Source organism: Herpailurus yagouaroundi, unplaced genomic scaffold, assembly GCF_014898765.1.
Source record: "Herpailurus yagouaroundi ecotype Mexico unplaced genomic scaffold, PumYag 267, whole genome shotgun sequence".
NCBI lineage: Eukaryota > Metazoa > Chordata > Mammalia > Carnivora > Felidae > Herpailurus > Herpailurus yagouaroundi.
This window is the reverse complement of record NW_024412484.1, coordinates 303332-327073: the sequence shown is the minus strand read 5'-3', so window position 1 is coordinate 327073 and position 23742 is coordinate 303332. Positions and strand designations below refer to the sequence as shown.

Below are 23742 nucleotides of genomic sequence, written 5' to 3'. Positions count from 1 at the left end.
CTGCCCCTCAGCTGAGCTTAGTGGGCCAGCTGGGATCTCGGGCCACGGTGACCCCCGGCTCCCCTCTGCCGTCCCGGGTCACCCCGTCCCGACAGCCCCAGAGCTTCCCCGACAAACACGGGGGGCTGCCTGACTTGCGCTGGAAGGAGACGGGCTCAGAAGCGCCCACCTCTTGTCCGCGCTGTCAGCCCTGCTCGCGACAGCCCCCCCAGCCACCCGGTTTTATCAGAGGCGGCTACGCCCCTGTTTTCCTTCCCTGGGAAGGTGACCTCCTCCTCGATCCACGGGACCCCGTCACTCATGCCGGGGGATTTTCTTGTGTTGAGCACTGCCCCTGTGCTGCCCCCTGGGGTGTCCGAGGAGGACATTTCTCGGTGCCACCGTTGGCAGTGTCCTCTTGGCCACTGCTCTGCCCACTCAGGGTGTGGGTGGGTCCTCGGGAGGCAGCGGGATACAGCCCGTCGGGGGCCGCGGGCGCCTGCGCACTTGCCTGCCTCTGCCAGACCCAGCTTCCGAGGCTGCTCGGCCCGGGGCTCTGGGCCCTCCTGCCAGTCCGACAAGGCTGCCCGTGGCCACGGGGCCCTTCCAAACTTGAGGGCGGAGATGATCGTTTTTCCCCAACCCGAACTCACAGTCAAAGAAATCTGCCGTGATGTCACTTAATTGTGTCCGTGTGATATTGTGACTTAGGATAAGAAATAGGAATTCAGTCTTCGTCCAGTCCGTTACTGGCACAGAGTTCCCCCAACCCTTGGAATTTCCTAAATGGCGAGGGCCACAAAGACGGAGAGGCCGGAGGTGGCCTCAGTCACCAGCGGCCACCGGGGCAATCAGCCGTGCCCGTATCACGGAGCCTCCATAAAAACCCAAAAGGAGGGGCTCAGAGAGCTTCCGGGTTGGTGAGCACAGGGAGGTTTGTGCACAGTGGCACCTGGAGGGGCACGGAAGCCACGCGCACTTTCCACACAACAGGGGCTACTTTCCTCTTGCATCTGGCTGTCCCTGAGCTATAACCTTCTAGAAACACCAGCCATGCAGTGGGTAAAACGTTTCTCTGAGTCTTGTGAGCGGCTCGGGCAAATGCATCCAGCCCGAGGAGGGGGCCTGCTCTACAGCCGGTCGGTCACCAGTCTAGGTAACCTGGAGGGACCCGAGTAGGAGATGGGGGCAGCCTTGCGGGACTGAGTCCCCAGCCTGGGGAAATCTGATGCCGTCCTCGGGGAGACAGTGTCAGAGTTCAGTTGGCTTCTGGGACATTCTGCCGGGGTCGGAGAATTACTTGCTGCCGTGTGGCAGGTCCCCACACGCGTGCACGTGCAGACTGGGCCCAGGAAACGAACTCAGTCCGTTACGTTTTCGTATTGCGCTAAAGCACACAGCACATAAAACTTGCCATTTTAGCCGTTCTTAAAGCCTACGGTTCGGGGAGATGAAGTGCATTCACGGTCCTGTGCGACCCTCACCACTCTCCGGTGACAGAACATTTTCATCACCCCGAAAGGAAACCCTGTGCCCACGAAGCAGTGATCCCTCATTCTCCCCAGCCTAGAAAGGCCACTGATCTGTTTTCTGTCCGGGGATTCGCCTCCTCTGGACGCTTGATGTAAGCGGGTCATGAAGGGTCACAAGAGAAGGTCACTCGCGTGTTGTGTTGGAGGCTGGCCTGTGGTGTGGCACCCGTCGGAGCTTGGTTGCGTTTTAAGGCCCAGTCTCACTGCACCGTGTGGGTCCACCAGGCGTGTTCATCTGTTTTCATCGGTCGGTGGGCACTGTTGCTTCCAGCTGCTGGTGGCTGTGAACTTGGGTGTGCAGAGACCTGCTTCCTCCCTGTTCTCTCAGGGGTGCACCTGCGGGGGGGATCGCCGGGTCTCGTGCGGGGTCAGCCTGCTCCCGCTGGAACAATAGCACAGACCGGGGGTGCCGGGGGGGGGGGGGGGGAGAAGCCATAAGAAATTCCTTGCTCCCAGGTCTGGACGCTGAGCGGCTCCAGCTGGGGCCCCCTCCCCAGCTGTCTGGAAGCCTGCCTTCTCCTTGGGTCCCCTGGGTCCCCCTGTCCTGGGATCAGGGCCCCACCCCATGACCTCATTCTTCCCTAATCGCCTCTTTGAAGGCCTCACCTCCATATTCGGTCACACTGGGGGTGTTAGGGCTTCAAGCAGGAATTTGGGGCTGGGGGTGGGGCTCTGGGGTAGGAGTTGCAGCCTGGGCTTGGGTCCTGGCTCCGAGCCTCAGGACCTCTTTGCCCTCTGCTCCTTGGGGTGTATCCCCTTGGGGGGAATCCAGTCACTCACTGCCCTGCATGGCGGGAGGCGGGGGGGTGTCTGGCCAGGCCTGAAGGGTGCTGGTTCCCCACCCCTACCCAGGAACTACTGGCCCAAGGCTGCGTCTTCCAGGAGCGACAGGGCTGGGAGCGGCCGGGATGGTTCACCCCGAAAGGCACAGCTCCGGTGAGTGGCCACCCGGGCCTAGCCCACCCCCACTCCCGTCCACACCACCCGAGGCGAGGCCCGCGGGGAGGGTGAGTCACCTTGCGGGCGGGAAGGCTGAGCCCCCTGTAGATGTGCCCGTGAGCACGGGGCCCGTCCTCTGCAGATGTCCCCAGGGCCGTCACTCACCGCCCACAGCAGCCAGGCCTTCCAAGGCCCAGATAAGCCCGGGGCCCCCGGGAAAGCTGGTGTTCCACAGTGAGGGGGCCGCGCGCAAGACTCCCCCGCCGCGCCGGAGAAATTAGCACATCTTCCCATAATTTTGCTCATATATTTTTGGCAAATGCCACTGTTATTTTATGTTAGTAGAAGCATTTAGCACAAAATTATGCATTCCGTGTTGGTTTGTAACTTGGGATTTCACAGCCTCCGGCCTCTGGGTGCCCTCCTGGGGGCTCCCCAACTCCCCCAGTGCCTCCCACGGGCCCAGGTTGTCAGAGAAGAACCCAACCAGCCTGCTTGTGAAACCCGTGGGCTGGGGTCCCCTGAGCGGGCGGGGACACAATTTGATCCGGATTTATGCAAATTAAAACCCCTCTTCTGCTGCTGTAATTTACCAGTCCCCTTCCAGGGCAACCACCTCCCATCTCCATAGCAACTCACGGCCCAAGGCGGGTCCCAGGGCATCGTTAGGCAAGAGTGGGCTCTCTAAGACCACCAGGGGGAGCAGCCTGCCCCAGGAGGCTGAGAGGCTGGAGCCACCAGGACAAGGTGGGGCTTGAACAGCCCCCTGCAAAGCCCTCCGTGTCCCAGCTGGCCTCTCCCAGGAAGCCCCTGGCCCCCGGGCGAGGAGAGGACCCTGGATCAGGGATCGGGAACATTCCCTTGGTCCGGAGATGGGCAGGCTCTGTGCCCTCTCACCTGTGAAAAGAGGCTGGGCAACCCTGGCCGTGCTGGGGAGGGACAGTTGACTGGCTCCCTCAGTAGGGGCAGGGCTGGGGAAGGGCCCAGTGGCACGTGGGCATCTCAGAGCCGCTGACAGAGGGCAGGACAGGCCACGGCCAGTGGCGGTCAAGGAGCCAGCCTCTGGGGCCCACGTGCCGCAAGGCCCGTGCCAGGCCTGTGACATCAGGCGAGTTTTCATCTCTCTGCCTCAGTTTCTCGCCTGTAGAAAGGATCTCCCTGCCTAGAAGCTTGAGGCACCCGGAGCAGGGCTCGGTCCTGACTGCCATGACAGTGCCGTCCGGCCCCCAACTCCGTCACCCTCTTCCTCTGAGAGCTGGTTCCGGGGTCTCATCCCGCTGCCTCAGCCTCGAGTTGAAAGCCCTGACGGTGGCCCAGGGGTCCCAGGTGACCCGCCCGTCTCTCCCCAGCCCGAGCACACCCCACTTTTTCTCCATCCTTCTGGGCCCCAACGGATGCAGCCCAGCCTCCCCACCGGCCCTCAGCCGCACCACCACCACGGCAGTTAGCGTGTTATTTGTGCAAGGGTTTGTGGGCTGCCTGAACCCCTTCACCGCCCCCCAGGCCGTGCCCCCAGCACAGCCCTCCCGAGGGCGGCCGGGTGAGGCCAGATCTGCTCCACCCGGCTCCCTGCCCGCCAAGCCGTGTGCGTGCGCGTGTGCGCCCTTGTGAACGTGTGCGTGATCGTGCGCGTGCGAGAGTAGGGCGGGGGGGGGGGGAGGAAGGACCAGGAGGAGGGAGGAAGGGGCACAGTGACGAGCGTGTCTCCTCCCAGGTCCTGCGGTACGACTACTACGGGGCGTATGGGAACCGGATGCACGAGGACCACGCCTACGGCCGGCTGCTGGGGGACGACTACACGTTCGACTTCCCGCCCCACCACGACGTGGTCAGTGGCTGAGTCCCCCCCCACCCCTCACGGAGGAGAAAGTCGGGCTCCCGGTAGGGCTGACCCCCGGGGGCCCTCCGAGAGTCTTGCCAGAGGCTCTGTGGACTGCATCCAGTTCACCCCCCGTTTCCGGCTGACTCAGTTTTGAGGAGCAAGCCGGTGATGTCTTCCTCTCTGCCCCGCTCTGTGCCGAGGCCTGGCCACGGGCGCTGGGGGCTGGGGCTGGCTGTGTGGCCGCAGGCCAGGGGCCGCCCCTCTCTGGGCCTCCTTCCCTCCTGCCCTGGATCTGTTCTGAGGCTCCTGTGACAGGCGTGAGTGCCGAGCTCTTCCTTAGGGCTGCTGTCGGTGGCTCTCTCGCAGAATAGATTCAGGACACACAGACCCAAGACGGGCCCCTCCAGAGGACGAGCAGGAGGTCTGGGGTCTGGGGTCTGCTCGCTGCCCCTCTGGCCCCAGAAGTGGGCAGATGAGGCTGGTCAGAGCCCTGGCCGGGCTGCCTGGGCCCGACTCCTGCCGGGGTGGGGGTGACGAGGCCCGGGGCCGGGCTGCCGCCCCGCAGTCTGCACCGGGCAGAGGTGCTCTTGAGGGCAGCTTCGGCAGAAAGAGCGACGCCAGCCTCCACGCTGAGCGGCCCCGCCGTTTTGCAAAGGGGTCACCCAGCAGAACGGGGCTGAGCCGTGGCCTCGTGGCTGCCCCAAGAGAGCGAGAGGGGCCTCAGCTGCCCCCTGATGTGGGTGCCCAGCCCGGGGCCGCCTGGGAAGCACTGTCTCGGGGGAAAAGGCAGCCGGCCAGCTTCCCGGGTGTACGGCCTGTGAGGTCACCCAGGGCCTGGCTCAGAAGGGCCCTGAGTGGGGCTTAACGCTCCGCTGTCGCCACCTTGAAACTCTTAAGACTTTAGGAACCGGGGCCCGCGGTTTCATTTTGCATTAGGCCTCACAAATTCTGCAGCCGGTCCCCAAGGGAAAGAAACATTCCCTCCTGTGCTTTCCCCCAAAGCTGGCTCTGGTGGTAAAGGCACTGGGGGAGGGGCTTGGGCGGCGGAAGCAGGAGGCACGTGCGTCCCCAGGCTCCGGGGTCCCTGGCACCGCCTCGAGTCTGGCACCTCGGCTCCCGCGGCTCCCAGGGCCTGCAGGACGTCTGGCCCTCGGGGACGTGGGAGCCCGGAGGGGATGCCAACTTGGCTTGGTGGCTTCATCCAGCCTCCGCAAACGCGCCTGAACAGTCCCAAAGCATGAAACACACGCTTGTTCTCAGCATTGGCAGCCTCCCCAGCCCGGGGAGACGGGGAGACGAGAGTCAGCCCGGAGACCGTGTCGGGTTTTGCTCTGCGGCCCCAGTGTCGGGGAAGGTCCTGCAGCGCCTGACGGGTCGCGGGAGCCCCACAGAGGACAGCGGTGTCTGCAGGGCGGTGGGGTCGCGGCATCTGGGGCTCCGGCGGGGTGCCAGCTCCCCCGGGGAAGCCCGACTGGGGCCTTGGCCGGTTTCCCCGGTGTAAACGCTCTCACCGCTCACACCGATACACCCACGCGGAGCTGGGGGTGGGGGGGTTGGGGCACTGCGACAGCACGGGCCGGATGCACGGCTCCGCCATCTTCTAGCCGCCTGGCCCCCAACAGACCGTGCGTCCCCTCCCCGGGCCGCAGAGGGCAGCGTCCTCGTGGGAAGTGGTGTTGGAACCTCGGGGTGGAGGAGGTGACACAGGTCCCCGACGCACAGCCAGTGCTCGGCGAGGGGTAGCTTTGCTGCCACAATTTTTCCTTCAATGAGCAGCAAAGGTGGGGCCTCCCCTCAGCGGCTGGGTGATGTGTGTAGAACAAAGACGCAGTGGCTCGGGGACAGAAGACGGAGGAGAAAAACGGATGGATAATTTGGGACCTGGAGGGCCTGGCAGGGGCATCTGTTTACCGGCCAGCAGGCATGCTGTGTTCTTTGTGTAAAAAAAAAAAAAAAAAAAAAAAAAAATACAGCTTTACTGAGATAGAATTCACGTACCACACAATGCATCCACTTAAAGTGTATAATTGGGTGCTTTTTAAAAATTTTTTTAATGTTTATTTTTGAGAGAGAGAGAGACAGAATCAGAAGTAGGATCTGGGCTCAGAGCTGTCAGCACAGAGCCCGACGTGGGGCTCAAACTCACGAGCTGTGAGATTGCAACCTGAGCGGAAGTCGGGCACTTGATGGACTGAGCCACAATTCGGCGGTGTTTTTTAGTGTCCCCCTGGGCGCGTGCAGCCGTCACCACGATGTGATGTTAGAACGTTTTGTCCACCCCCAGGAGAAACCCTGACCTGCCACCTGTCACCCCCACCCCCCACCCTCTCCCACCCCATCCTCCCCTCAGGCAGCCACTGAAGCTCCTTCTGTCCCTGGAGCTTTACCTGCTGGGACGTTTCGTATCAATGGAGTCCTACAACGTGTGGTCTTCCGTGACTGGCTTCTTGCGCTCGGCACCGTAGTTTCAAGGTCCATCCACGTTTCGGGGCGTGTCCGGGCTTCGTCACTTCTTTTTCTGAGCAGTTTTCAGTTACGTGGATGCTCTGCAGTGTGTCCGGACATTCGAGCTGGCCCCGCTTTTTGCTTGTTAGGAATAACTTCGCTGCGATCATGTCCGGACGGGTTTCTGTGTGCACGTAGGTTTTCATTTCTCTTGGGTAGATATCTAGCAGGTGCGTTGCTGGGTCATGTGGGACCTCGATGCTTAACATTTTGAGGATCAGCTGACTGTTTTCCAAAGTGGCTGCACTGTTTTACGTTCCCACGCACAGTGGGTGAGGGTTGTGACTTCTCCAAGTCCTCGCCACCACTGGTGATTCTCTCTCTTTGATCCCAGCCATCCTAGTGGGTGTGAGGTGGGATCTCACTGGGGTTTCGAGCTGCATTTCCCTACTGGCTAAATGATGGTGAGCGTCTTCCCATGTGCTTACTGGCCATTCGTGCATCTTCTTTGGAGAAATGTCTATTCAGACACCTTGCTCATTTAAAGTGGGTTACTGGTCTTTGTATTGAGTTATAAGAGTTCTTGTTATATGCTGGGTACAAGTCTCTTATCAGATTTATGCCTTCCAGATACTTCCTCCCATTCTGTGGGTTGTCTTTTCCCTTTCTTGATGGTGTTGTTGGCAGCACAAAAGGGCTTGATTTTGGTGAAATCCAACTTACGGATTGTTTCTTTTGTTGCTTGTGCTTCTGGGGTCATATTTCAGAAGGCATTTCCTAACCCAAGGCCACAAAGACTTACTCCCATGTTTTCTTCTAAGAATCGTATAGTTTAGCTCTTACTCTTAGGTCTAGGACCCACTTTGACTATGGTTCGTGTATGGTGTGAGGTAGGGGCCCAGCCTCCTTCTCTGCGTGTGGCCAGCTGCACGGGCACCACGTGTTGACGACCGTGGCTTCCTCCTCACGTGGCCTTGGCATCCTTGTGGAAAAGCAGTGACCATAAACATGCGGGTTTATTTCTGGACTCTCAACCCCATTCCAGTGATCTATATGCATATCCTTGTGTTAGTGTCTTGATTACAATGGTTTTGTAGTGAGTTTTGAAATCAGGAAGCGTGAGTCTCCCAGCTTGGTCCTTCTTTTTCAAGATGGTTTTAACTATTCTGGGTCCCTTGCATTTCCATATGAATTTTAGGATCAGTTTGTCAATTTCTGCCAAGAAGCCCGCTGCAATTTTAACGGCGATCGTGTTGAATCTGGATCTGTTTGGAGAGCACATCATCTTAGCAATATCAAGTCTTCATTTTGTAAGCATGGGATGTCTTTCCACTCGTTCAGGCCTCCTTTAATTTCTTTCAAAAATATTGCTGAGTTTTCAGAGTACAAGTTTTGCACTTCGTTTGTTGAATTTGTGGGTATTTTAAAATTCTTTCTGATGATGTAGGTGGAATTATTTTCTTAATTTCTTTTTTTTTTTTTTTTTTTGAGAGACAGAGAAAGACAAAGCAGGAGCAGGGGAGGGGCAGAGAGAGAAGGAGACACAGAATCCAAAGGAGGCTCCAGGCTCGAGCTGTCAGCACAGAGACCGACGCGGGGCTCAAACTCATGGACCGTGAGATCATGACCTGAGCCGAAGTCGTACACTCAACCACCCGAGCCACCCGGGGAACCCTTCTTCTTCAGTCAGTTTTAATAACTTGTGTCGGGGTGCCTGGGTGGCGCAGTCGGTTGAGCGTCCGACTTCAGCCAGGTCACGATCTCGCGGTCCGTGAGTTCGAGCCCCGCGTCGGGCTCTGGGCTGATGGCTCAGAGCCTGGAGCCTGTTTCCGATTCTGTGTCTCCCTCTCTCTCTGCCCCTCCCCCGTTCACGCTCTGTCTCTCTCTGTCCCCAAAATAAATAAATGTTGAAAAAAAAAATTTAATAACTTGTGTCTTTCTAGGAATGTGTCCGTTTCACATGTCACATGCTGGCATGCGGTTATGCATGGTTTTCCCTTACAATCCTTTTACTGCTGTAAGGTCGGTAGTGATGTCCCCTCTTTCCTTCCCGATTTTAGTACTTTGAGTCTCCTGTCTTATTTTCTTTGTGAGTCTGCTACTTTTGTCGATCATTCCAAAGAACCAGCTTTGTTTTTGCCGATTTTCTCCATTTCTCTATTCTCCATTTCCTCTATATCCTATTCTAGTCTTTATTAAGCCTTTCCTTCTGCTTGCTTAAGCTGAGGCATGGATTGAGAACTTTGGAGGCATTTGCAGGTGTAAGGTCTCTGTGAGCCAGGCCCTGCCTTCCTTCCCTCCTTCTCAAAGTATTCCCCAACCCTCCCCCCACAAGTGTTTTCTTTGGTTCTTTGGTTCTTCAGGGATGTGTTGTTCAATGTCACTTATATGCAAACTCCCCAAGTTTCCTCCTGCTGTGATTCTAATGTAATTCCATTGTGGTCCAAGAACATGCTGTTGAATCTGTTGTCTTCTTTTGTGGGGTATAATTCCCTGTGCTGCTGAAGAGTGGTCTTGTTGTGTTCCCAGCTGGGAGTGCGGAGGGAGTCTCAGAGCAGGTGTACCAGGGAGAGCCCAGCACGCCGTGCTCTGAGGAGGCATAGCTCAGAGCCCTCATGGCGTCCTTCCTTCCTGGAACTTTTCAGATCAAGAAGGAATGTCTGGCCTGCAGAGGGGCCGCTGCTGTGTTCAACATGTCCTACTTCGGAAAGTTCTACCTGGTGGGTTTGGATGCGAGGAAGGCTGCCGACTGGCTCTTCTCTGCTGATGTCAGCCGACCCCCAGGTACGACCTCCAGAGGGCCATGCCCCTCTCCCACTTTGGTGCCAGGAAGAACTCCCTGGGCACAGCCCTCGGTGCTGAGACCAGGCGGCAAGCTGGCTCTATCCCCTCTAGGCTTCTCCAGCTCAGGGCTCTGCCCCCTGGCTGGCCCTGGGCCCCTGCGCCTTGTTGCCATACCCCAGGCCCTAGGCCCCCAGCACCTTCCACTGTCCCTCCCCCTGCCCTTCCTTTCCCTCCTCCCTCCCTCCCTTCTCCATTTCCTTTGTTCCAGAAAGGATACAAGGCAGGAGGCTCTCTGTAAATGTGGAGCCCCTTTGGGCACTCCCCACAGGAACACTCTCCCCAAAGAGGGTTTCCAGAATTAAATAAAAATACAGGAAGGTCAGATAGGTTTGAGTCTCAAGAATGGACGATGTTTTCCTCTTAAGTGTGTCCCATGTAATATTTGGGATGTTCATCTCCTTTTACGTTACCCTCCCCCACCTGTCTGTGTTAGCTCCCTGGGGCTGCTGTAACAAAACACCATAAACGGGCTGGTTCTAAACAGTGGAAACATGTTGTCTGATCCTTCCAGAGGCTACAAGTGCACACTCAAGAAGGTAGCAAGGCTGTGCCGTCTCTGAGACCGGAGGTGGGACACTTCCTGCCTCTCTGGCTCCAGGGGGTGGGGGTGGGCACCAATCTCGCCCCTGCCTTGACATCACACATCCCTGCGTTTGCTTCTCCTCATAAGGACACCAGCATCCCGGATTAGAGCCCGCCATAAGGGCCATCCTAACGTGATCACATAGCAAAGCCCTGTTTCCAAATAAGCTCACGTTCACAGGTACTCGGGGTTGGGACGTCAACATGTCATTTCAGGGACACAGTTCAACCCGTGACACCATTTTTCCAGCACTCGCCCCACCTGCTCCTCTTAAACCCCCCGTTCCCCACACCCCCCTTCCCCCCAACCCCGCCCCAGCACCCCTCCATCCACCTTCCCGTTGACCTGCTTTCATCCATCCATCCACATAGTCGTTTATGCGGACAGACATCAGGAGCCTCTGCTCAGCAGGCACGGGCGCACCAGAGTGAGCGAGACAAGAACCCTGCTCCTAAGAACTTTCTGGCATGTGGGGGGTGGGTGGGAGGCTGGGATGGGGGCCATCCACGTCCCGGGCCAAGGTGTTTCAAGAAGAAAGAAGCCCCACTCTTTTTTTTTTTTTTTTTTTTTAATATTTTTATTCATTGTTGAGAGAGACAGAGCATGAGTGGGGGAGGGGCAGAGAGAGGGAGACACAGAATCCGAAGGAGCTCCAGGCTCTGAGCTGACAGCACAGAGCCCGACGAGGGGCTCGAACTCTCGGACCACAAGATCATGACCTGAGCCGAAGTCGGATGCTCGACCGACTGAGCCACCCAGACGCCCCGAAGCCCCACTCTTGACCCTTCCTCCTCCGGGAACAGCAGTGCTGGGTGACCTGCCCCTCCCGCTCTGGGCCGCCCGGTCGTGGTGACGTCGCCTTTTGAGGTCACCTGCGCTAGGGCATCCCGTCGAGCAGTTACCCAGACTTGTGTGTGCCGGGCTGTGCCGAGCGGCTCCCACACTCCGGGTCTTTCTCTTGCCCCCAGGCTCGACCGTGTATACCTGCATGCTGAACCACAGGGGCGGCACCGAAAGCGACCTGACTGTCAGCCGCCTGGCCCCCGGCCCCCAGGCCTCCGCCCTGGCCCCCGCCTTTGAAGGTAGGAGATGCCCCACGGGCTGAGCGATGTTGTCACTGCAGCCCTTGTTCCGGTGACCGGCGGTGGCCGGGGACGGGCTGCCGAGGGCCGCTCTGTAATTACCTGTGGTGCCCGCAGCGGTCAGGGCTTCGGAGATTAGAGGTGTCACTTCAGGCTGGCGGTCGGCTTTGTTCAGGCAGTGATGCGGGCTCTGAGTACTCCGTGATTATGTCTTTGAACCTGTCCGTACCGCGGAGTTTCAGAACAGCGAGGGCGTGGGCATACTCAGCGTGCCTGCCCAGAACAGAGGGAGCCACGGAGGAGGCCGTGCTTCCCACTTGGACGTACTAGCTCCTTTCTGCCACCGACATCTATGCCGAACCGACTTTGATCTCTGCTGAATCCCGTCTCAGGCAGGGCAGGTCCTTAGAAGGTGTGCAGTTCAGTGCTCAAGCTGTTCCTGGGTTGCCCTCTGCAGCCCCTTCGCCTTTGCTTGCATGCCTCCAGTGACAGGTAGCTCACTACCTGTAATGCTTGTTTGCACAGCCCTGACAGCCACGTTGAGCCAGATGTGCTGCCTGTCCCTTCACCTCCCCGACCCTACCCCTTGGTTCACACGGAGCAAGGTCATCTCTAGTCCCGTAGCCGTCCCTGCTAGGGAGAAGAGAGACGGCTGAGATCCTCAGAGTGGGAAGCACCTTCCTTCTCCAGGGAGGCCCCGGTGCCGCTCTGAGAGACTGGATTTGCAGAGGAGAGGGTGTCTCTCTGAGAGACCCTCCAGGGGGAGGGTCCGTCAGCACAAGAACTCAGCCCATTCAGAGAAGCTGGCAGTCCCCGCCTCCAGGGGCCTGGCTCCACGCTGCCCAGACTCGGTGAGGGTCCCCAGGGGTTGGCGGGCGAGCTCCCAGGGCACTGGGGGAGGGGGAGGTGAGCGAGAAGGAGGGCGCATTAGCCAGGCAGGTGCATTCAGCACCTGCTGAGCACTTGTCGCATCCCAGGCTGTTTGAGGCACCCAGGAGGTTCTGGCCCGTGGAGTTTATATCTCTGGGTGGGGGTGCAGGGGCGATGGGACAAGGTTGCTTTGCCGGCCACAGACTCCTTTGGGGTGGATTTGGGGGCCGAGGGTGGGTGGGATTCCTGAGTCTCTGACTGCTGAAAACAGCGTCACGGGGCAGCACCGGCCGACTGGAGGCTGTGGGCACGGGTGAGCGGTCTTACTGGCGGCAGCTGGGGCTTGGGGGGCCCTTCCCTCCTGCCACTGGTGGTGCAGAGCGCCTGTGCTGTGTGAATGAACTTGTCCGCCCCTTCCTTCTCCCAGCGCTCACAAAGAGCCTTTACGGTAAGACAGATGCGGGCAGCCAGCGGTCACAGGAGGTGAAGGAGGCTGGGCGGACCTCCAAGATCTCACGGTAGGGACAGACAGGGCCGGGAGGAGACCATTCGAGCACCGAGTGGAAAAGCAAGGGGACGGAAAAGAGCAGGACTATGGAGGCTATGGAAGTAGCTGAGCCAGGGTGAGGAAGGCTTCCTGGAGGAGGTGGTGTTCTGGCCTGAGCCCCGGTGGGTGAATAGGAGCTGCCGGCTGGAAAGGTGCCTGTAAGGAGCTGGCTGCAGAGGAGCAGGGGCCATTTGGAGAAGGGCTGGTGTAGCTGGGGAGGAGGGACAGAGGGACCCCGGTGAGGGCACAGGTCATCTAAGTCCTGGGCCAGGTCCTGCCACTGCCTGGCTCTGCGGCCCACAGCCCTGAGCCTCACTTTCCCCACCTGGAGAACGGGGACCTTCCGGAAGGTGCCGGGGGATCCCGGGCCCTGACGGTTCGAGGAGCGCCCGCCTTGCCAGGGCGGGGGCCAGAACAGGCCGTGGAGCAGAGGCAAGGGAAAGGTGCTAATGATTCGGGAGGCGTTTTTCCCAGATTCTGCGCCTCCCGGTCCAACCGCGTGGCTGCCTGGGCGCGGGGGACGGGCTCTTGCTCGGCCTGCCAGCGGAAGTGCGCGTGGCGCGTGGTGAGGGAGGCGCCGCGACGCCTGAGTCACATCCCGGGAGGCTCTGGAACGTGCTGCCGGGCCCGGGGACACGGCCAAACACGAGAAGACCGGCGGCATGTGGACCGCGTTTTATTTTCGGCCTTAAAAACTGTACTGTTCCTGCCATGAATATGCATGCCTGTTAAATATGCATGTTTTAGACGCGGGTTAATTATACCCGTTGCGTCAGGTCACCACGACGGCAAGAGGATGTGGTGATTTGCACGCGAGCGAGGCTGTGTGCAAAGCAGCTGTCGATGCCAAACGTGATCTTGAACCGTCTTCTCCATCCCAAAAGGAAGACGCGCTTGTAGGAGACGTGCTGACGATACAGGAAGGTACAAGATCAACCCCGCAGCCCCCAGCTCCCCGGCTGGAGCCCGAGCCCCTGGACTCTGCCCACTGACCGCCCTCTCTGCCACGGCCACTTGCAGGCTGGGCCTGGAGCTGCGGCCTCAGGACCCGGCACTTTGGGTCTTTGATGAGGACAGCTGTCCGGAGAACGCCGGGCCCGGCAGCTGCCCTGGCACCAGGCGGCCCCCGTAACCCCCGTCCCTTGAGGAGGGGCCTTGGGTGGCTTCGGACCCCTGGGGCTACGCGGAGGACGCGGCCTGTAAAAGTCCCCGGCCCAGGGGCCGGGAGGGCCCTTTTGGGGGCCGACTTGTCTTTTTGGCTTCCGTCTCCCTTTGTGCTCATCGGTTTAAGACGAAAGAGGAAGAAAGGAGACTTGATCATACCTGACCAGTGCTCTGGTAGACGTTTTAACCCAGTGGATGCTGTTAACGGTCCTATGGGGGCAGGTGTGGTTCAGCCCATCTTAGAGATGAGAAAATGGAGGCCCAGAGAAGTAAGAAGTGAGGGCATCGAGCCACAGAGCCACCTCTTGGCCAGGCCGGTCTGATGCCAAGGCCTATGTGATTCCCAGACGGTATCCTCCGGGGTGGGGAGGGGTAGTATCCCTGCAGAGTATCCCCACAGGGATTTGGGGGATAGCCTGTTTTCCCCAGCCCCATGGCCCAAAGGATCCAAAGGTGGGTGCAGGGTACGGTCCTGGCTGTAGGGAGGTTGTGGACGTGGGACGGCCCTGGTCCCCAGGCATGGGCAAGGGGGCAGGCCGCTGCGGTGAGGTCGTGTCAGTGCTCTGCAGGGTGGAGTGGGTGAGCGGGCTTCCCAGAGGAGGGGATGTTTGAGCTGGGTCCCGGAAGGTGAGGAGGAGGGGCTCAGGCCTGGCGAGGCAGTGGTGAGTGGAGGGCCTGGGTGAGGACGGACCCCTGCCCGAGAGCAGAGCCAAGTGCATCAGAGCCACGTGCCTTGTGGGCGGCAGGCTCTGACGGGCGGTGGGGGGGGGGGCGCTTTTGGACCCTCCTGAGGGCCGTGGGAGCAAGGGCGATCGAGATGTGGTGAGCAGGACTGGGGGTGGGATTGGAGGCTGGGGCCAGGAGGGGATAGGTCCGGCCATCCAGCCCAGAGGTGCTGCTGCCCCGGGCGCTGAGAGGAGGGGCTTGGAGGCTGCTTCGGGATGTGGGGGTGGGTGGAGGAGACGGCGGGGCCACTGGCCACTTGCCCTGGTATATTCAGGAAGGGCTTCCCGGAGGCTAAGGCCTCTGCGTGGGACCTAGGGGAGCACACAGCATGTGGGGTGACAAGGTGGGGAACGTCCCAGGGGTCGCCTGGACAAGGGTGGGAGGAGGCAGCCCAGCAGCTGCTCCTGGAGACGGAGAGAGCCTGGTGCCCTTTACCCTGAGCCCTCTGCCACCAGCCAGGCCCTCCTCTGCCAAGGAAGGGTAGAGTGAGGAGGGACTGCTTTTCGATCACGGTGGGTGGCTGCGTCTATTACCACAGCTGCTGGGTGGGGGGGGGGGGGGGGGGCCGGGCGGGGACGCACCAGCGGGAGGCACCCAGGAGGGTTCTGCAGCAGGGAGCCCCCTGCCCATCTCCACCCATGCCCACACACTACGCCCAGCCCGCGGCAGTGATGCCCAGGCTGACAGAGGCGGCTGCCAGGGGACCCCGACGGGAGGAGGCCTTCTAGACCCTTCTGCGCCCCTCCCTGGGGCCCTGCCCACAGCAGCTGTGCGAACCTGGCCTGTGAGGGCATTTCCAGTCCCATATTCCCACCGTACAGACAGAGAAGCGGCTGAGGGGTCAAGGATCGCCTGGGGACCTCTGCTCTGGGGTGGGGGAGCCCTGTGAGAATTAATAAGGAAGGAGAGGGGGGGGGATGCGAGGGAAGGTCCAGGGAAAGCTGAGAAGAAGGAGGCCTCCCGCCTCCCTCCCCACCCCCCCCAACCCCCTCCGGTTCCTCCAGAGATCATGGGCAAATGACCGGTGGGAGCCCGCCCACCCCAGGCACAGGCAGTGGCTGGTTCTCACAGTACCCCTGCAGAGGAGTTACATAGACTCTCCATGACAGATGAGAGCACAGGGGCTCAGGGAGGCTGTGTGATGGGTCCAAGGCCACACAGCTGTCCCAGCTCCCCAGGGCAGTGACTCTCCCCGGACGCTGGGCCGAGGCGGGCTGCCCTCCGTTCACCCAAACCTGGGTGGCAGTGTGGCCCAGGCCATGACTCAGAGCTGGACAGAGTCTGATTTTCTACCACGTGACCTCTCTGAACCTCAGTCTCCTTTTGTGAAACCCTGGGGTGGTGATGAGAATCAGCCTCCTGTGGGGATGGGGGAAATCAAGGGAGTATTACTGGCAAAGCCTGGCCCGGTACCTGGCCCCAGCAAGTCCTGATATGGCCAAAGGAGGATCCAGAGACCGGGGGGCCAGGGGCATACGGAGTGAGAGCAGAGCCAGAGAGGAAGAGATCTGTCCAAGGCTGCCCAGCACTGATGACACACGGAGCCTCGGGCCTCGACCGGGTGGGAGCTGTCCCCCTCTCCTGGTCAGGAGGCCTTTGAGAAGTGGGTGAAAGCCTCAGACTCTCCCAGAACAGTGCTCCCTTGGCGTGTGCAGCCCCCAGGGGTCCCCCACCCCGGCCCCCACTCCCTGCCCCCGGAGAGCAGCCGGTGCCCCTGGGGAGGGTCACTGCCCTCTGGCTTGTGTTTTTCACTTTCTGGGAAAGAGCAGGTGCTTCCTCTGGCTAGTCCTCGCCGCCTCTCTTCCAGGGGACGGCTACTACCTGGCCGTGGGCGGGGCCGTGGCCCAGCACAACTGGTCTCACATCAGCACGGTGCTGCAGGATCAGAAGTTCCGGTGCCAGCTCATCGACAGCTCCGAGGACCTGGGTCTGATCAGCATCCAGGGCCCGGCCAGGTGAGGACGGGACCGGGAGCCAAGCAGCCGGGTGCCCAACCCCTGGGACCCACACCCGGGTCCCTCCAGCTGGCACCCGTGGGCAGAAGCAGCCGCTGGTCCTGCTGGTCCAGAATGGGACGTTCCGGGTAGCTAAAGGCTCTCGTGAACCCAGAGACGCCACGCCAGATAACTCACCTTCAAAGCCCCGGAATACAGACGAGCCCTCAGTGGGAGCGCCAGACCCAGCCGGACAGGAATCTGCGCCTGAGGGTTCAGGGGTCACAGAAGGGCCTGTGTGTGTCGGCGGGGTGGGGGTGGGGGGGTCTCCGGGTCACTGACGGTCTAGCAGTTGCTGATGCCACGTCCAAGTGGGCACGGCCGGGCCGGGGTTCTACCTGACACCGGGGCTGAGAATAATACCGAACACCGAGAGGCCCGCGCCCCCCACCCCGAACACCTCCGGGTGGATGAGTCGGTCATGTGTCCGTTCTGTAAATATTTGCTGAGCTACACTCCCACCCATGAGGAGTCAGAGCCTGCAAACCCTCAGACACTGGCCTGTGCAGGGAGCCACGGTGGTGGGGGGGGTGGGGGCTAGGCAAAGGGGCACCTGGGCAGTCGCGTGCTTGGAAAGGTCTCTCGAGCAGGGCTCCGGGAAGGGACTCGGGGGTGGGGGACCAGTGGGGAAGGATAATCGTGGTAACAGCCACCAGCTGGGCACCTGTGATTTGCCAAACCCTGTGCCAGCGTCTCCCGAAAATCCTGATAATAGCCCTTCGAGGCGGTCCTAATTGTTCTTATTCCCTGAGGGGGAGGAGACAGAGGCACACAGAGGGGGAGACGTTTGCCCAGGGTCGCGCAGCTCACCAGTGCCAGGGCGGGTGGGCACGGACTCCCCCCCCCCCCGAACTCTCAGACAGCCGCGTGCCCACAACTGCCCTTCCCGGGGAGTTACACGCCCTCTTGGTGGCGACGCACCTGCTGTGGGTGCTCCATCACTGACCCCGGAGCCCAGGCACGCGTCAGTGGTGGGGAGACTCCTCGCGGGTGGTGGACCCTGCCGGACCGGAGAGGAGAAGTGGGAGAGGAGGGCCCCTGCTTCTGGGGGCCCCTGTGTTCAAGGAAGGATGCGTTCCTGGAAAATGATGGGAAGGGCTGGAGGCAGAGGGAGGGAGGGGGAGGGGAGGGGGGGATGTGCCTGCAGCCAGATATCACCAGGCTGCGTGCTCTGACAAAGCACGCTGTGTCCAGGTGACGTCCCTGTCAGCCAGGAGTCCCTCCGGGATCCCCGGCTGGCGTGCTCAGACCGGCCGCAGGGTCATTTTCCCTGGGGCCTTGGAGCTGATCCAGCCTGAGGCTCCCCGGCTGGGTCCTGGACTGGCCGGCCCCCCTCCCAGGCTGTGTTGTAGCTGGTTCTGTGTGGGCGTTGCTCAGGGGCACACGGCAGGTACGTGCTTGGCGAACGAATGAATGGAACCTGAGAACATCGTATACATTAACATGGATCGGCATCTGTCAAGCGTTTGCCCTCAGGCTGCCCATGAAAACCAACATCCACTAAGGGGACGTTTGGGCAAAGCCCTGGAAGAAATGAGGGATTGAGCTTTGGAGCTCTCTGGACGGATGGTGTTCCAGGCAGAGGACACAGCAGGTGCAAAGGCCCGGTGGCTGGGATGTGCCTGTGTGGCTGAAGGAAAACAGGGAGGCCGGCTGGAGCAGGGCAGCTGGAGATGTGCTGGGGGAGCAGAGGAGGCGAGAGCCTACGGGTCCAGGGGGCTGTGAGTGAGGGGGACTGAGCAGAGCAGAGACATGGTCAGACTTGGGCTTTCACAGGGTCTCTGATGCTGGGCCGGGCTAGGAGGCCAGCAGGTGTGTGAGGAGCCTCGGAGGCCGGAGAAGCCGGGATTTCCAGGAGGGAGCGATGAGCCACGTCCAGGTGGCCAGTGGGGCCAAGTGGGATGAAGCTCCAAAGCGGAGCATTATGTTTGGGGCTTCCGGTGGAGTTGAGGGTGGTTTCCGTGTCTCCCCAGGGCCGGCCAGCTCCCCGTCTGTGGGCCCAACGGGGCCGGGGGTCCTGGCTGGCCCTCGGCAGCCTCTGCCCCCTTGCCACAGCACCCACGGTGGGGCGTGAGCTTTTTCTACTGCGGGGGGAGGCTGGTGGGCAGGGGAGGGAGGGTGCGGGCACTCAGATCAAGGCAGCGCCCCCAGGGGACAGGCCAGCCTCCTCTGCCTCATTAGAAGCCGCTCCAGGAGGGTGGTGGTGACGGCCACCTCACCCCCCCCCCCTGGAAATTTCTTTACTTACTGCTCCTATGTGTCTTCTCCTTCAAGAATAGCCCCACATTCCTGTAGAGTAACAGTCTCACTGGCACCACCACCATGTGGGGGGAGGGGGTTGCTGGACCTTCTGAATTGTCAGGTGGGAAGCAATTTAGCCCGGCACCCGGACCGTGGGCGGTGCTAAGTTTCCAGCTGTCCGGTAGAACTCTCTGGAAGCGTTCCGCAATTGGGTGGGCCCGGTACAGCAGCCGCTAAGCTGTAGGTGGCCATTGAGCCCCTGAAAGGTGTCTGGAGAGACCGAATATTTCATCGTCATGAACTGAAACCCAAGCGGCCACAGGCGGCTAGTGGGTGCTCGCTATCACGGTCATCAACGCCCAGATGCTCGGCAGGTGCTTTCTCGCCGATTCCCCGCCGGGGTCCTGGGAGGTGGCATCACTGCCCCCTACCCCCTGCAGAGGATGGGGAGGCGGGGGTGGGGGGGAGGCCAGGGGTGAGCAGGGGAGCCGGGACTTGAACCTGCGTCTCTGGCCCGTGCCCTCCAGCGTCACCTGCTGTCCCTCTCATGGAGGGACAGCCTCCTGCGCCCCCGCCCACGTTAGGTAGATTGGTGCCCAGGGCTACCCGGAGCTCTGCTGACCCCCTACAGACCCTCGGCCTGGCCCAGGCGGCAGCTCCAGGCTCCCGCCCCTGCCGGGAAGCAGGCAGGGAAGACGCCGGCCACCCCCCAGAGCTACGGAGGGGCCGTGCTCCTCGAGGACCGGAGGTGGGCTCTCTGGGGGCTGGCAGCACGTGGGGGCCGGGGGTGTGTGTTACATAAGGCACTCGCAGCCTGCAGCGTGCTAGGCATCTCGGGCCGGTGTGGGTGGGCAGCTCCAGCACCGTGGGGGTGGGAATTAGGGTGGGCCGCAAGCATTCTGAGCAGCGGTACCCAGCAGCCCCAGCACCCGCTGGTACCCCCACGGGGAGCTGTCTCCTGCCAACGGGGAGCCCACCCTGGGGTGCAGAGCCAGGCTGTTGTCATTCAGTTCCGTTTACCGTGTGCCCTCTGTGCCGGGCACGTTGGGACAGGAGCAAGGACAAGCCATGTGAGAGGTGCCCTGTCCGATGTATCAGAGCCTCAGATTCAGGGAGTCGGGGAGGGCTTCCTGGAGGAGGTGGCAGCCAAGCCAAGACCTGGAGGGTGACAAAGGCTTAACCAGGGGCAGGGCACCCGGGTGGCAGTGCCGAGGAGCGCAGGAAGGAGTGAACGGAGACAAGGGGGCTAGGGGCCCAAGAAGTGAAGGTTTCCATGGGTAGTGAGAGCTTTGGGCCCAGCGAGCTCTCAGGTAACCCATCAAGCACGAGAGCCGGACTCCCGGGTGCCGATGCTGGGGTGCGGGAGGTGACAAGGGCAGCCCTGCCCTCAGGGGACTCGCAAACTAGGCTCCTGCCCTGGGACTTGGGGGGCACTTGGGGGTGTTAGATGGTCAGGCCAGTGCCCCAGGAGCTCGGGTGAGTCTGGTCTCTACCCAGGCTGGGCTCACCGCCCATCATCGTTCCCGCTGAACGGGCTTTCTTGCGGACTGGATTTTTGGCAGGTGCTTCTCTTGGTGTGCTGTTACCAATACCTGTCTGTTGTCCATCTGAGCCACGGCGACGGGGACTCGTCCTGCTCGCTGCTCTGTCCCCAGTGCCTTCCTGGCCCAGAGCCCGCGCCCACGAGTGCTCAGCAAGAGTTTGTTGACTGACCAGCCGACTTTGTTCTTGCCCACAGCCGGGCCATTCTCCAGGAGGTGCTGGACGCAGACCTGAGCGACGAGGCTTTTCCTTTCTCTACCCACAAGCTGGTGAGAGCCTCCGGGCACCTGGTAGGTACCAACGGGCGGCCTCTCCTGGGTTGTGGGTGGCGGCAGGGTGCCTGGGGCTCGGGCTTGGGAGCCTCTGTGCCCCCCTTCGCCGTGGGGACTTAGATGGTCCTGCCCACAGGCTGTTCGGACTCCAGAGGGGTGATGGGTCCAAGTCAGGCCTCACTGGTGCTCTGCCCAGTGCCCCGCACATGCTGGGGGGCTCACCCCCAAGCTTCCACCAGGAAAGACAGCCTTGACACCCACACAGCCGCCCTCAGCGTCCCCTCGTCAGAGGCACGGGGCCTCGTGTCCTCTCGGGTCAGGGTGGCACGTACTTCCTCCACCGCATTGGAAACGACAGGACTAGGGACAGCAGAGCGGTTTGCTACCGTGGCTGGGCTCCGTGGCCTTTGGGGAGGCACTTGGCCTTCCCTGGCGTTCTCCACCCCCCACCCCGCGCCCACGTAGCGTTGTGGATGTGTGTGGGTGCTCCTCTCGAGCTGCTCCCCAGTTCTAGAAAGTGCGAGTCCCGGGACCCGAGGCTCCCGGCACTGCGGCCGGCGTCGGGGCTCTATGGGACCCGGCTCTGGCAGGAGGTTTCTTTGGAGACCACAGCGGGTGGGGGCGGTGGGCAGGGGGGACCAGGGCCGGGTCCAGCTCTGGGCCAGCAAGTCCCTTCCCGGCGCCTCAGCGTCCTTGTTGGAAATGAAGCATCCTGGTCTCCGTTCTGACTCCCCGAGGCCAAGGGAAGGAGCAGGCAGTAAAGGGAGCCTCGGCCACTATTTGCCGGGGGCTTGCTGGGCACCAGGCCCCGTTCTGAGCACATGGCGTGCGCGTGTCCCACTTAACGCTCACAAGTACCCAAAGGTTCCATTCCGAGGCTCCTCAGCCTCAGCACTGTGGACGTTCGGGAGGCCAGAGGCTGGCCTGAGGGGCACCCCTGGCCTCCACCCACTCGATGACAGGAGCGCCCCCGGCAGTGACCACCACAAATGTGTCCAGACGCGACCCGGTGTCCCCAGGGGGCAGAATCGCCCAGGGAGAACAGCTAGTCTGGGATTATCCCGCGTGGCGCTCAGGGTCACGGCCAGGTGCGCTGGCCCAGGCCCTACGGCAGTTCATGATGTAGGGAACTGAGCTCAGAGAGGTTGGGCAGAGCGCCCCCGGCCCTCAGCTAGTGAAGCATTAAAGCACACAGATACGCGTCCACGAAACGGACAGGGCCGTCAGGCGGGGGCTGGGGGGTGGGCTGGGGGTGGATGGACAGCCGGGCGGGGGGTGCACCTCTCCCTTCCCTCTGCCTCCATGTTCGTCCGGGTCGTGGAAGAGTGGGATCCTGGCCTGCAGAGGGGCTGGAGTTCGGGGCCCAACCTGGGTCCTGTTAGCACTGGGTTCTGAGGAGGCCGCCAGAGAGAGGATGGGGACAAAGGCGCGTGTGCAGAGCAGGGGAGCACTGACCTTCACTCCCCGGAGGCGGAGCTGAGGGACAGGAAGCTGGGGGGGGAGGGGTCTCTGTCTACTCTGTCTAGCTTGCTTCCTGCCTCCTTTGTGCAGAGCCGCTTGCCAGGACCAGAGAGGGTGGGTGCTTTGAGAAAGCGGCACAGCTCGACCCAGGCCCCGGCAGGCATCCAGCGGGCCTCGACGGCAGCTGGGCTGTGGGCCCCCATGGGGTCCATGCAGCGTCCAGCCCCGTCTGGGATTGGGTTCTGGCTCGTGGAGGTGTGAAGGGGAGTTGAGAGGCTTGGTGTCCGCTCGGCCCGCGTGTGGCTGGGGTGGGGGAGTGGGGGAGAGCACCAGGTGGGAGCACTTCCCTTCCCAGCCCAGGCAGCTCCAACGAGGCACCTGGGGCTTGTTCTTGGCCAGTGTACTTCAGCCGTCTCCCGCCCCGGGGGCCGGCCCTTCTCAGCCCTGGCTGCCTCCCTAGGTCTGGCCCATGGCCGTCTGGCTGCACTTTGGCCAGCAGGGCTGGGGAGCCGGGCTGGGTCAGGTCTCGGGCCGAGGGGAAGCGGGGCCAGACTCCGGGATGACCCCCCCCCCTCCCTAGGGTAACAGAGGCCAGACACAAGGTGAGCGTGTCATGGGGTGCCCGGGTCCAGGCACAGGACACCGATGGGGCAGCTTCTCACTGTCTCCTCTGGAACTGACCTCCTGGTTTTGTCAAAAAGTGTTTTATTACTTTATGAACGAACGTTCGGTGTGGTGGTTAAGAAGGAGAGGGGCCTGGAGGCAGAGCTCCCTTCTAGCGTGACCCCTTTGAGTGTGACCTTGGACCTGTCTGAGTGTCTTCCCTCCGCCCTTGGCCCGGGGGTGGCTGGTGCGTGAGCAGGGGCCTCGCACGAGGTGCCAGCCCAGAGCCCGCCTGCCGGGGTCCGGCTGAGGGGATGGTGGGCACCGCGTCTCACTGTAAATACTGGGGACATTTGTAAACCGAGAGCAAGGACACGGAGGTCCCTGTGACTCTGCCCCCGGCAGAGCCGAGGTCAACAGGTTGACATCGCATCTGCTTTACCCGACCTGCGTCTGTAAGGTTTCAAACAGAAGACAGCGTGTGTGCACAGCTTTCTTCTCTGATGACCGTGGTGACAGTTTTCCGGTCCCTTCCGCTCCCTCCAGGAGCCACTTTGAAAACCCCTGTGGTCGACTCTCGGCTCCTTGAGCAGCGTCGTGCTTGGGAATAGCCTGGGGATGAGCTCCCCTTGACGGTGGCCCTTTTATGACTCTGATCGTTGACCTACGGCAGGTCCCTCAGAACCAGAACCAGACCCAGACCCAGACCCAGAGGCGTCCCAGGTACACAGTCCGGGCCCGCTGGGTCATCCCATGGTGGGGTCCTTTGGTAGCTTCTGTCTCCTCGCCGTGCCCCGCGCTGTCCCAGGCCTCTGGTGGGAGGGGCGCAAAAGTTCAGAGCTTGCCAAGCCGGGTCCCACCTGCGAGAGGCTGGCATCCTCAGCTCACACTGGCCAATTCGGGTTCTCCTCTGAGTCCTGACCAAACCGCAGGATCTAGTCCCGATGCTGACCTTCCTCCCCGCACCTCTGCCCTCTACCACCCAGCCCCTGCGCCCCCCACCTGGTTCTAGAATTAATTCCGGGCTTGTTGGCTGGGAGCAACCCCCTCACTGGTGCCGGGCCGTAAGCCGGACCCGGAGGCCCTGGGATGCGCC

At 61.4% G+C, this 23742-nt stretch overlaps 1 protein-coding gene across 1 annotated transcript in view; it reads left to right on the top strand.

Annotated features, from left to right (window-relative positions):
• SARDH (sarcosine dehydrogenase) overlaps positions 1-23742 on the top strand; it is a 53077-nt gene that overhangs the window by 14341 nt on the left and 14994 nt on the right. The window contains exons 8-13 of the mRNA XM_040461482.1: positions 2364-2447; positions 4165-4278; positions 9363-9501; positions 11113-11226; positions 16341-16488; positions 20507-20600. Of these exons, the coding sequence (XP_040317416.1) occupies positions 2364-2447; positions 4165-4278; positions 9363-9501; positions 11113-11226; positions 16341-16488; positions 20507-20600 (693 nt within the window). The remainder of the gene's footprint in view (positions 1-2363; positions 2448-4164; positions 4279-9362; positions 9502-11112; positions 11227-16340; positions 16489-20506; positions 20601-23742) is intronic.